Genomic DNA, 12,945 nt, shown 5'->3' with positions numbered 1-12,945 from the left:
CAGATTGGTCTTAAGCTACAGATCACAACAGAGAACTGAAAAAGTCTTACCAGGTATGAGCTTTCGGCAAATTATTAGTGCTGGCATCAATCTGGTGTATTGTGAAGAGTCGTGGGCCTGCAGCACCTGAAAATCCAGAGGAGATCTCTACTACTGTGTGGAACAACATGAAATGTCTTTGCACTGCAACAACAAGAGAGCGACTAAAATACAACGACAAGCTCCGCACAAAGAAAGGTGACATCATAAACAGGCAGGAAAAAACTCCAAAGTCCAGTGGCTGTGGGACAGACTCCTCCCTGCCCACACAGACAGCCCTGCAGTTATATATATATATATAACCTTTCCAGTTATGGAAAGGTAAGGAACAAAGCACTGATAAAGAAGAATAGATCACCTTTTTCACACAGTGTACTGCATAATTCTAACAGTTTTTAATTTAACTTCTCTCACCCCTCCTACACAACAAAACTCACACAGCTATACCTGTCCCTGTTTTATAACAGGTCTTGAATAGGGGCCAATTCCACTGAAATTCCATAGAATCACAATGTCAATTCCTTATAATTTTATTAAATTAATCTGACTTCTAGAAATCCCCTTAATGTCTCTGCTAAAGAAAAAAGACTGCAGCACAGCAATCCTTTAGACTTGGTGTGCACTGAAGATGCCACAAAGGACAGAAGTGGTTACAAATGTCCAAACCTGAGCAAAACTGAATCCTGGTCTGAGCAGACATTAAAAATACAATTCACAGGGTCAGTGTTTCTCACAGGGACTCTGCTGTTAAATAAGAGTCTGAGCTTGAGCTGTGTTAGTGCATTTCAGTCTAAAAGAACCCCCAGAGCTGTGCAACTGATGAGGGCTTGTAAAAGTTAGGAATTAAAACCCTGGCTTCTGGAATACACCCAAGGAGAACCCCTCTAAGATCTGAGCTGGTCAGAACCTCCTGCCAGAGAAGGAAGTGCAGAACTGAAATAGAAGAGCCATTTGCACCTGAATAAGAAGGTACCAGACAAACACACAAAAAAGAACTACTCATAATAAGACCATTAAAATCACTCTTTAGAAGTCATATTGCAGCCCCCAGCCTCATTTCCAGCTGATCCCCGTGCTCCCAAGCACAAGCACCTGCGGTGTTACCTTGCAGTGCCTTGAAGCCCTGCAGAGGCACCCGGGAGGAGCCAGTCACAAACTGGAGCAGCCGTGCCCTCCTCTCCTCGTCAAAGAGCTCCACAGCTTTCCAGAACCATTTCACGATGTTGCTGTCCGGGGTACAGTGTTTTAACCTGGTATTTGCCTTCCAGTCATTAACATCAATTTTTCCCAGTCCACAAATGATGAGCTGTAAATTTAAAATAGATTTATTATAGTATTTCATCATTGATCACTATAAAAATGGGTTTGGAGCCAGACAAATTATGAAGCAATGATTGTGAAAAATAGACAGATTTTATACCAAAGGCAAATTATAACTTTTCCCTCATCTAAAGCAATGCAGAAATGTATCTTTCTTGTTTTTTTAATTTTACGTCTGTACACAAACCATTTTTCAAGTGGACTCATTTCAAATTAAAAAAACGCCAAACAGCCATTTCAAGCTTAGACAAAAGGGCCTTGACCTGTCAGTTAAAGAGAAGCACAAATTCCACCTCTGTATGACAGTGTGGTAATAATTCACATTTGACCTCAGTATTTCTTTCAGGAGCATAGCCCAGGGTGCAGTTTGGGTGGTCCAACTCTGGATCCCCAAAAGGAATCCTGTTCCTGTGACATCACGCACAAAAGACAGAGCAGCCTTTCCTGACACTGAGCTGTCAGTGCTCCTGAAGGGGAGATCCACAATGGATGGGTTAAGCTCACGTGGATGTGATCATAATTCTGAAGACATTTTCATGACTAAGAACACTGGACCTTCCTCCTTCTTATTCTACAGCTGCAAAGTGATTTTGGGTTAGCAGCTCACTGGCTCACTGCTGGGAGTGAGAACATTCAGGATGAAGGATGAGCAATCACTGATGTTCCAGCCCAGGGATCAGAAGCACACGGGAATAATTTACCTGTGGCCATTTTACATGGCAAACCCCTCAGCTCCACAGACTGCAATTACATTTCAGTTTAAAGCAAGCTTGGGATCTAGGGGTTTGCCTTCAGAGGATATTGTTTGGATGCTGGTCCTGACATTCTGTAGCACACTTGTTTGTGACAGCACCTTTCCTTCTGCTGGATTTACAGGGCCAATGGGGTCTGGCAAAACTGAGCTCTGCCAAAACCCAGGTGCCTGACACCAGTTAGGGCAGTGCACCAAGGACTGGGAGGGAGTGGTGGGAGGGAGTGACAAGACTGTTCTCCTGGCAGCACCAAATTTCATATGAGGAAACTGCCCCGTGAGAACTCTGCACCAGGACTCTGCTGGAGCAGTGACAGCCGACACAGCCCGAGGTCGATGGAGGTCCTGAGAAGGCTCAGAGGGGTTTCAGCTACCGGAGAGGAGCTCTGGCCACTTGTGCAGCTGCTGTGAGCTGTCACCTCCAGAACACTCCCACATCTCTAGTGGGAGGCACACACAGCCTTGGTGCCCCCCAACCTGCTCAGCCCCTTATCCTGCCCCTATCCCAGGTCAGAGCACACTGGGAGCGCCAGGACACAGCTCTGCGTTCCTGCAGCTCCAAGAGCCTCGTTACACTTGACGACACAACACAACACTGGTGCACTGACCTCTAACTCCTTCTCATCAAATGTCTTCAGCAGATGTTGTGGGATTACTTCATTAAATCCCTTCTGGAGCGCCAGGAACTGAGCTTCAATTCCTCGTAAAAACCGCCAGTTCACATAAAGTCTGTGAGCAAGTGCAAATTGGGTTTGTGGAGGATGTATTCAAATACAATAAACCTGCAATTTATCCAGCCCCAAAACAAGGCCCCACTGACAGCATTACACCACCACCACTGCACAACCCCACAGCAAAACCCAACAGCATGACACTGACAACTACTTCAACAAGTAATGGTTCCTCCCCACCTTAGGAAACAGAAAAAAAAAAAACTGGAAAAAGCTATTGATGTACCTGACATACTCCTTTTTGTTCTCCTCTGTCACGGGGATGCTTTTGCCATTGGGTTTCAGCTCATGCTGAATGATCTCCCCATAGGCGTTGTGTTCCACACAGAACGTGTGGTCCAGGACCCCAGTGATATCGTTCTCACTGGTGCAAAGAAAGCAGCAAATGACTGAGGGAAAACATATTCTGCAAATACATTACAGCCATAATCTATCTGACAGAAGTACAACCTCATTTTTCAATGGCATTTCAAATCTGCCTGGAAGCAGAAGGTGAACATACAGTTTTACTACATTACATTTTAAAACCTTTATCAAAGTTCCAGTGTTATATTTTAATAACATGTTACTGTTAATAATAGGTAAAATTAATACATTAATATTAATTCCACAGACCTCCACCCCAAAATTTGAGTAGCTTGAGCATTTTTAACCTTAAAGAAGCTGAACTGTGCAAGAAAGGTATTTCTTAAATCTGCCTGAGCAGGACGTCCAAATACACCCTGTTTCCAGGATTTAGGACCATTATCACATAACAGAGACAGCATGCTAACATCCTGAGGCACCCTACAGAGTACATACAGTATCCAGACTAAGCTGTTATGGAGATCAGGGTCAACCAATTCCATGTCATCCAAAGTAATTGGCTTCCCAAGCAACTGCTTATAGAAAGGCAACGTGAAGCCCCCGTCAATGTAGTGCCCATGGAACACAGCCATCCCCATGATCCGGCCCACAAAGTGGAAATAGGACAAGTGTTCCTGGAACAGAGAGCAGAGACAAAGCCATTCAGCTAAGTAAGACCCCCCACTGCTGAGGATGAGACAAAATTTTAACACACAGAAAAGAAAACCCCAAGCCCAAACCCTACGCAGAGGTTTTGTTTTGCTTTCATACATGACACACTGAGCATTACCTCCAGTCCAGGAATCTTACAAGTAACAATCAAAATAAACCTAATTTCTCCCAAAGGAAACATAAATTTACATCTGACAGAAAATAAAGAACACATTTGAGAAGCTTCTTTGATCAGTACAGAAAAGAAACTATCATCTAATTGTACAAATTCAGTGTCCCGCACTACCAATTTTAAGAATTTGGCTCCTAAGTGTTGAACCCTCTCCAGACGTGTTTGATTTCTGGTCAGAAAACACTGAGTTACAGCACATGGTACCAGCCCTACCGGGTTGACAGCAGAGTCAGGGTTGATTTGCAGGGTGTAGATATCATCTCGGGAATACTGGAAGAGCCCATAGTATGGATTCAACATTTCATGGGACAACAGGTACAGCCACTCCCTGAGAAAATAAAATTATTTAATGGTACTCGACAGACAAATGCATTCCTACACTGAGAATCTTTTCAAAATAGTCTGATTTTTTTAATCTTACTATTAAGCACAAATGAGAAGGAGGTTATCTCTGAACATGCTGAGATATGACTGAAATCAGAATAATTTTTACTAGCTCAGTAACCACACAACGCCTGACAGCTGATGGATTTCCCAGCTTTCCAAGATTTTTCTTCAAGCTACTTATTTCCAAGAAAGTTTCTGGCTCTGATTCTCCTACATCCTACATCCTCCTCCTACATTGTCCTACATCCACACTAAGACAAGACATTATTCACTTGAATATAGAGATGTTGGAATCAAAGCTTTTAACATAACCATCTTTAGGTAATGGATATATTTAGTTCAAGTTTTAATTATGTGTTCACAAATCAGCAAATAATGGTCTGAGAACTGGGCATGTCATTTCTTTATAAGAGAAAAATAACCTCAGACTACTGACAGACTGAAGTTGCCCACCAACTGCTGGTTTTAAACATTTTGCTTCAAACAGCAGTGACAATTTGCAGTAAAGCATATTTTTTGGTTAAAATTGTGCCATAAAGCCAAGTATTTAGTAGTATTTGTTCTCAGAAACCCACACTTCACTAACCAAAGAAAAAGATGTTAATTTCAACAGATACCAAAACCTCTCACATATGACAATGTTTGACATGATCTGTAACTTGCATTTTATTTCCAATACATCAGTTCTTTTTTTGATGCAGTTTTTGTTTTAAAATACTACCTAAAGCCATATATTCTTCTGACATTTAATCTGTTACAAAAATAAATATAAATAAGAATATTGTAAAGAAAGCAGGGCTGACACTGGGCTGGTTCAGGATTCAAAGCACAGGGGTGGCTGGCAGGGTTGGGTGCAGGGAAGAGACAGAGGAGCCACTGTTTACCTGGCAACACCTCCATAATCAAGGCCTTCCTCCCCACGAAATTTTATCATTAATCGTTTCCACAGGTCTTTTGGCCTCATCTTCATGACTTGCCTGTAGGATTCCTGTAAACACACACCACTTTCTTTTATTAACTGCTATTTACAGAGTAGAAGCTGCTGCTGTGTATTGGAAGTGAAGGGAGTCTCAGACTCCGAGTCCAAAAGGAACACTCTTAAAGGGGACATTATTTTTCTAGATATTCATCAGTTTCTCAAATTATAAATTGTTTCTTCATTTTCTCCAAATGGGATAACACTTGTCAAATAAAATGATGGGAAGATGAGAAGAACCATCTCCTATTAAATTTCCAGGGGTGAACAGTGATGAGACCATTCTCCCTCATTCTCACATAACTTATAAAAAAATTTTGTCAGACTGGTTTTTGCAGTCTGAAAAGCCAACAATGGAGCTTGTACTCTGGGTAAAACATGTGCCAGCCTTCAAGAAGCACCTTAAGAATGGAATCAGCAATGCCATCCCAGTAAATCCATGATTATTCCTCTGTCAGTAAGAGTTCACCAAGGAAACACAGAAAGCAAGCTGAAAGGCTGAACAAATGCTAAGGAATGAGAGGAAAAAGAAAAGTCTGGTTCTTATTTATGTCCAGTATCAGCCCCAAGTTTTGTCTCTACAGGACAGAAGAGGCAGGTGGGTGTGTGGGGACCCAAAACACCGGACTGAACAAGAACATAACAATCCTGTAGCCTTCCCTCCTTTCCTCTTCAGTTGCTTACAGACTGATCTGACTGTCTCCACGGGGAAGACCAACACAAATCCTTCTTGGCTGGGAAAAACTGTGACAACACAGTGGGGCAATCAAGTTTGTGGATGGGGTAAAAATGCAACAGGGATTGGTGGGATGGTTGAAACTTCTCAAAAGGACAAACTGTTCTCCAGAAAAGGTCAATGAATTATAACTGTGTTTAGTCAAGTCAACAGAATGATTCTGCTGAATCATGTCCCAAAACAGAACACAGAATGCAGACACCCCACTGTGGCCATCTCTGGCCATTCAGAAGCCCAGACAGTTTGTAAAATTGCTCTGATTCTGAAGAGAGAATTGAGATGGATGATAAGAAATCCAAACTCTGAAGAGGAATCCTATTCAGTAGTAGTTTTACCTAAGTTACACTATATTAAAGATCACTAATAACAGTCTAGTGTTGTATTTGTAACATCCCCTCTGAAACAGTCATCAGTTTCTCAAATTCAAGGAAGAAGTGACAGGATCTTCAGACACACAAAGTGCCTAGATTCCTTCCCCAGTCCCTGACACATCTCCAGCCACAGAGAAAGTTTTCCTTGACTTTGCTCTCCTCTACAGGGTAAATGCATCTACTTCAATTACATGGCTGTCTCAGCATCTCCCTGGAATGCTTCCTCTTCCCCTTCACCATGGTAAAATCCCAGTTTTAACTGCAGCCTTCAAGATTCCATCTAAGTGAACGACTCCTGTACACAGCTATGAACCATCCTCCTCCCCTTCCCTCCACATTAAGAAACGGACCAAAACCTTGAATTACCTCAAAAATCTCTTCCCTGGAGACCTCGATCCGACAGTGGCCAGCCTGAGGCTGCTGCTGGGACAGCTCCTGCCGCAGGATCTTGAGCTTCTGCACCAGGTCCCGCTTGTAGCGCGGTACTGTCAGGCACTCGGCCTCGTCCGGGAGCTGGCACAGGGACACCACCTGCTGCTGCTGCTGGTGCTGCTGGTCCTTGAGCTGGTTCTGCCGGCTGCAAACACACGCAGCTGCCTCAGAGACCCACTTCATCCATCTCCTGTTCTCTTCTTAAACGTTCAGGCTTTGTATCTAAACTACTTTCAATTTACTGTGATTATTACTGTGATTACGCTAAAAACGTCTGGGGCCAGTAAAGAATAAATTCAGAGTGATTTTATCCTGACTAAAGACATATGGTTCTATCTTTCTTGGCAACTATCAGTTGTTTTTAGGGCTTGTTATTTCTACTAGTGCTACTCTACAAAGTATGCAAAAGGTTACAGCACATACAATAAGGTATTATCCATACAATTTTACTACTAAGCTGCTGACACTGAATTTCTCAGATACCATTTCCATATTTCCTTTGCATGTTTTCCCTTCCTCCATTTTAAAATTCAGGGATCTGCCAAACACTCTGCCTCTAATCTACAGTCAATACCGTAGTCTGTTTTAAATGGCTTGTCTGGAAAAGGGTAAGCTTACAAAAAGATGTTTGTACTGGCAGCTTGGCAGGGACCTTGTCCCTTGTACCTGGCCTAGTCTGGACCACAGGAATGTGGGAGTTCACATGGAACTATTGGCACAGATAAACAAGTATTTTTACTAGCAATTCTAAGAGCAATTTGTAAATCTGACTTCTTACTAGGAAAAGTAAATGGATCATGTTGCAGAGATGTTCTCTCTGTGTCGTTTCTTGTACACAGTGAGTGGATATTTTTATAGCTTTTTAGTATGGCATTCCCAAACTACACGGGATAAAAACTGTATTTTTAAAGCCTAAGAATATCATCTCTCTGTGGAGCACATGAGAATACCCTATATTTACTGGATAAATAAGAAACATTACAATTCAGAATGTTTTCCAGTGGAATGCTAATTTTTTTTTTTTTAATATCAAAGATCAAAAAATATTAGATGGGGCCAAACACCATTTTCATGTATTTTATAATTTCAGCCTATTGTCTGTTTTGAGACAAGGCCTAGTAGAAAACTCTCCTGGCCAACCAAAATCCACCTCCAACAGACTTTTCCATGGGGACACCCAGAAAAATACAAATCATTGTAATAATTTAGACACACACTGGCTGTGGCCCCAGAATGTGGCTCTATGTCATTTGTGCCATGTGCATGGTAATTTTCATTTGTGATTAGTTTTAAATATGAATCTCATTTAAACTGTATTAACTTGACACACAAATTAAAGCAAAATTCTTGTTTTATCTTCTGAAATTTCTAATTCCATAAGGAGGACTAAGTGAAACTATTCCTTGTATAGGACTACCAGAGAAGGCCATATTTATATGCTGAAGTGAGCATCTCTCCATACCACCTTTAAGGGTAAAAAGTCACAGTTCTCCCAAGCACAAAGGTAGACAGGGTCAGTCTTAAAGGAAATGTAATCTCTGAAATGAGCATGAACTTAGGATCCATGCATCAAATGAAACCATTATTTTTCTCCTCCCAGTGCTTCCCAAAATAAAGAAGAACTAGAACTAGGAGGAGAAAAATAAAATGCCGTCTTCCAGATTAGACTAAAAATAATCAGTGCAGTATTAGCTAAACAATCTGCAGTGCTTAAAGTCATTATATCTCATTCTTAGTTTGTTTTCACAGCTGAGTGACTACGCTTGATTCCATACAGTGCTTTAAGGATACAACTAAATACTTTTCAGGTGCCATAGCTTATCAAAATTATCACAAACTCTTGGTCAATATCTTAGAACAGAACTGGGTTACAGGTCTGATTATTTTCATAACTTACAATGTCATAACTGGAAGAACAAATGGCTTTACTCAGCTCAATAGAAAAGTCAGTATCATTGAGAGTAAACTTTTTCTCATGCCTTTGAACCTAAAACTATCACACCCATCCCACACGAAGTCTAAACTTATTTCTTAGATAATTTACAAAATGACGGGCCTAAGGCAAACTACTTTTTTGTTTGTTTTTTAAAGAACAGATAAGGAGGTGGGCTCAAGGCAAGGGAAACTTTCACATATCCTGTTTGTTACAATAAAAGAATAAACACCAAGAATGATTTATCAGGCAGCAGACTTTGCTGATGACACTGTTGGGTGAGTTTCTGAAATCCTTTACTAATGAAAGACAGATAGACAAATGAAAAACTTCAGCACACTGTAGGAGTACTCTAAGTTCAAATAAATGCTAAATGGTTCTGTGACTCTGGAAATTAATAGTCAAACTGGATTTTCCAGCTAACAAAGGTAGCTCTGTTATCTGTCCTCCACAATCCATGTAGAACTGGCTACTGTGCCCCTTCTGCCATTTCAAACCAAACCCACCTGAGAAGGCCAGTTAGTTAAATACAGTCCAGTTCACTGAGTTTTCTACAGTTTAAAAATTGTACTGCTGTAGCTAAGATGGTCTGAAGTTCTTCTTCAAGTAAAATATCTAAATCTGAATTGATTTAAGGAACTTTTCTGTGTTTCAAACATGAACATGCTCCTTCACTGCTAATTTTTTTCAAGATTATTTTATTTTCAAACCAACAATTTCAGTTCAGCTAAAATTAAGCAGCTGTTTTAAATTTAAAAACAAAGCACCCAACGTGTCTGGATGATGGGGGCTTACTAAAGTCCTGTAACATACACATATATAACCAATGATTTCTCTAAACAAAATACATATTTTCAATATTTAGGCTCTTCTCCCTCTTGGGGTGTGAGGTTCAAGTGTATATTGGGCAAAGGCTAGCCAGATTTTGTGTAATGCATAAAAGACATGTTGACTCCTGGATACGACTTTCCTTTCCTCAGCTTTGTCTTTTCGGTGCTTGTTCCCATTATTCTTTCCTTCAGCTTTTCTTCCCCATGATTCACTTCCTTACAGGACTATTCCTCCTACTTACTCCTCGCCCAGGGCTGGCTGGCTTTCCATCTAACCAACTCATTGTTTCTTCCACTTAACACCTACTCAATACTTCACAGGTGTTTCCCAGGAGTATTAAAAGGTGTTAGCAGGAGAAACAATAGAATCAAACTCCCAAATACCGTGGACAAGCCGGCTGGGAGAGAAAAAAAAAAAATAGAGAAATAAGAAATATTTGTTTGCTTTTAGGTTTCCATTTTTAGTAGAAAATCCCCAGTGCGTAATGAGTGCCTAGGGAATAAAACACGAGCCAGAATTCTTTTGAGTTTCCCATTCTCTTTTTAAAACTGTGAGCTGAAATTATGATATCAAAATACTAAGGCAGAAAAAACGCGGTTCCTATTCTATTATGCTGAGTTAAATTACTGGGGCCTTAGTTTGAGAACAAATCAACTACTCCTACTCTAAAACTGAAGGCAGCAGATGAGTTATTTCTCCTTTACTCCAGGAGAATAGTTGGACACTTGTGCACCCTTTCCTAATTCACCAGTATTTCACACCACTGGCTCATATGCAACTTCTTATTTTAAAACAAGTTCTTCATAACTGGAAATGGAATGAAGTATACAGAAAACAAAGTGTCTCTCTTGCTGTTAGGGGGGAAAAAAAAAAAATCTATAGGCCAATCTTTCCCACCACACAGCACTTGCTTCCCTCCCCCTGTGCATCACAACAGCCACATTCCTGCCTAAATGCTCCTGCAGACTTTTCAAGAGCAACCAAACTCATCTGTGCCGTGAAACAGAATAGGCTGGTGGTGTGTCAAAGAACATTGCTAGTCCTTAAAACCTCCTGGAATGGCAGAGTTCGTCCTAATCCAAATCCAGGACCCCTCGGAGTCACTGCCTTCCCTCCACACGTGCCAGACACTGCAGACTCACTTTAGGACCAAGTGCAGGTTTGCAGAGAGCCGCGGGTCCGTGAACTGCGTCGTCCTGTTGTTATGGTCAACAAAATAAACCCTGCCTGTTGCTGTATTTCGGATCTCCCATCCAGGAGGCAGAGGACCAAGCTCTTCACAATTGATGTTGCTAAGATCCCTGTGAAAACAAATATAAAATGAAAAATACCTCAGCAACTGGCTTCCGAGCCGCACAAGCGTAAATGTAACAGAACAATTCCATGAAGTCTGAGAAAATGTATTGTTTAAGAAACTTGATCTGTTCAGCTGGAATCTCTACTCCCAAGGTACAAGCCCACCACAGCAAAAACACACACCCCAGAACACATGCCATGGGGGAAAAAGTTCTCATCAAATAACCCTCATTTTTACAAACTAACTTCAGCTGTTAAATTAATAAAGGCTTCAAACAAAAATAAAGACAATTGCCATATTGTCATTGCCGTATTTGTCAAAATGGAATTGCAGTTCTCCACCAATTTTAACATAAAACATTTTTTAAAAACATTAGTCACGTAAGGAGCTGTGAATCACACTTTAGAAACTCATATAAAACAAAGATATATTTCTGAAGAGTTATAATTTCCATGAAGAATTACACATGGGATATGTGTGTATGGCACTGGCTGTTTTGCCTCAGAACCCCAAGAGCTTGTGGGAAGCAAACAGCTCTCTAACAAACTATTTCAAATCGAGGATTATATGAACAATGACTCAGCTCTGCCCTGAGCAATGCAGAGGTAGCACAACAGGGCTCAAGAAAAATTCTGCTAAAATTAGGAAGATGTAAATTCATTCCAGAGCCTCACTGGAAACAACTGCTGGTCTCCAGAAATGTACACTGATTAGTCATGGATGCAATTCACCCCTCAAACCCCTCATACTGTCCAGTGCAGCTCTTCCCAAAGGTGTTCAGCTCCCAAAATCTTGGGAGCTGAGGGAGGAAAGAGCCAAGGGACAGAATGGCTTAAAAGGTGCAGTCTGCAGGGATTCCAAAGACTTGAGGAGCCACTAATGGAAACATGAAGCTCTGGGATTGAACTTCTGCTGCTATTCCCCATGAACACACTGCTGCTGTATTGCAGGGGTTACTTTTGCTGACTAAATGACTGTGGCTATTAGCCTCAAAATACAATATTCCTTAGAAATGACATAAATTTTATCCTCATGCAAACAATTCTTGTTCTCAGAGATGCTCCTGCTGTTTGTACTGCCACACCTCAGGGCAGGGCTAGCTTACATTGCACATAGAACTATTACACCCCAAACTTAAGGATTAGATCTACGTTGTTTTTTTTTTTTTTTTAGAGCCTGGTTTTGTATAATACACAAGTCACTGACTTCCTACCCAACTGCAGCCTCAGCTCTGCAGGCAGTGCATCAAAGCAAGGTACGATCTTATAACACAAAAACAGTAACAAAAGAATAATTCAAAGAACAGTGAAGTGTGGTCTTGAGGCATTTTATCCTTCCTGGGACACCCATTTCCATGAGAAGGAACACAGGAACACCAGCAGCAACTGAGAGAGTTCCTCTGGTTCTCACAAATGCCAGCACAGCCTGCCAATTTCAAACCACACAAATCTCACACCACCATCCATGGACTTTGGGAAGTGTTTACAACAGGATTTCTTGGTTATTTAAAGAGCAATCAGAAGCTACCAATAGTTTCCTTGATCATCCTTTTCTTTCAAACATACCAGAAATAATTGCATGTATATCATGTAAATAAAGGACACAAAATTAAAAATACTTAGGATTTGTTTTCTCCCAAGTGTTGAGATAATTGCAACAAGAAAAACAGGTTGACTGTTTCAGTCCAACCCAGTTTTCACTGAAGTATCTTGATAGAGCTTCTTTTGGAAGTGTTCAGATTCTAACTTTTGTTTCATTATTTTGCAGAGTATTAAAATCGAGACTTGGGTCTAATTCATATGCAAAATCTAGAATCAATGACCTGTTTCCAAAACACTACTGTAATTTATTTCCTGATCTTCCACCTTTTCATTACAGTAACAACTTGAAGAACTGGGAAAGACAGACTAATTCATTTTGATGAATGACTTGTTAAAATGATGTATTAGGGG

The 12,945-nt window shown here is 40.9% G+C and overlaps 1 protein-coding gene across 2 annotated transcripts in view; it reads right to left on the bottom strand.

The window, feature by feature from the left end:
- Positions 1 to 12,945, bottom strand: part of SMURF2 (SMAD specific E3 ubiquitin protein ligase 2) — a 60,105-nt gene that overhangs the window by 3,880 nt on the left and 43,280 nt on the right. For both annotated transcript variants that reach the window (XM_048324111.1, XM_048324109.1), the window contains 9 exons: positions 10,839 to 10,997; positions 6,867 to 7,077; positions 5,302 to 5,405; positions 4,244 to 4,358; positions 3,643 to 3,821; positions 3,068 to 3,205; positions 2,719 to 2,839; positions 1,144 to 1,345; positions 51 to 126 (listed from right to left, as the gene is read on the bottom strand). In XM_048324111.1, coding sequence (XP_048180068.1) covers positions 51 to 126; positions 1,144 to 1,345; positions 2,719 to 2,839; positions 3,068 to 3,205; positions 3,643 to 3,821; positions 4,244 to 4,358; positions 5,302 to 5,405; positions 6,867 to 7,077; positions 10,839 to 10,997 — 1,305 coding nt within the window. The remainder of the gene's footprint in view (positions 1 to 50; positions 127 to 1,143; positions 1,346 to 2,718; positions 2,840 to 3,067; positions 3,206 to 3,642; positions 3,822 to 4,243; positions 4,359 to 5,301; positions 5,406 to 6,866; positions 7,078 to 10,838; positions 10,998 to 12,945) is intronic.

Source organism: Corvus hawaiiensis, chromosome 19 (assembly GCF_020740725.1).
Source record: "Corvus hawaiiensis isolate bCorHaw1 chromosome 19, bCorHaw1.pri.cur, whole genome shotgun sequence".
NCBI classification, from domain to species: domain Eukaryota; kingdom Metazoa; phylum Chordata; class Aves; order Passeriformes; family Corvidae; genus Corvus; species Corvus hawaiiensis.
The sequence above is the reverse complement of the archived record's forward strand: the minus strand, read 5'-3'. Positions and strand labels throughout refer to the sequence as shown.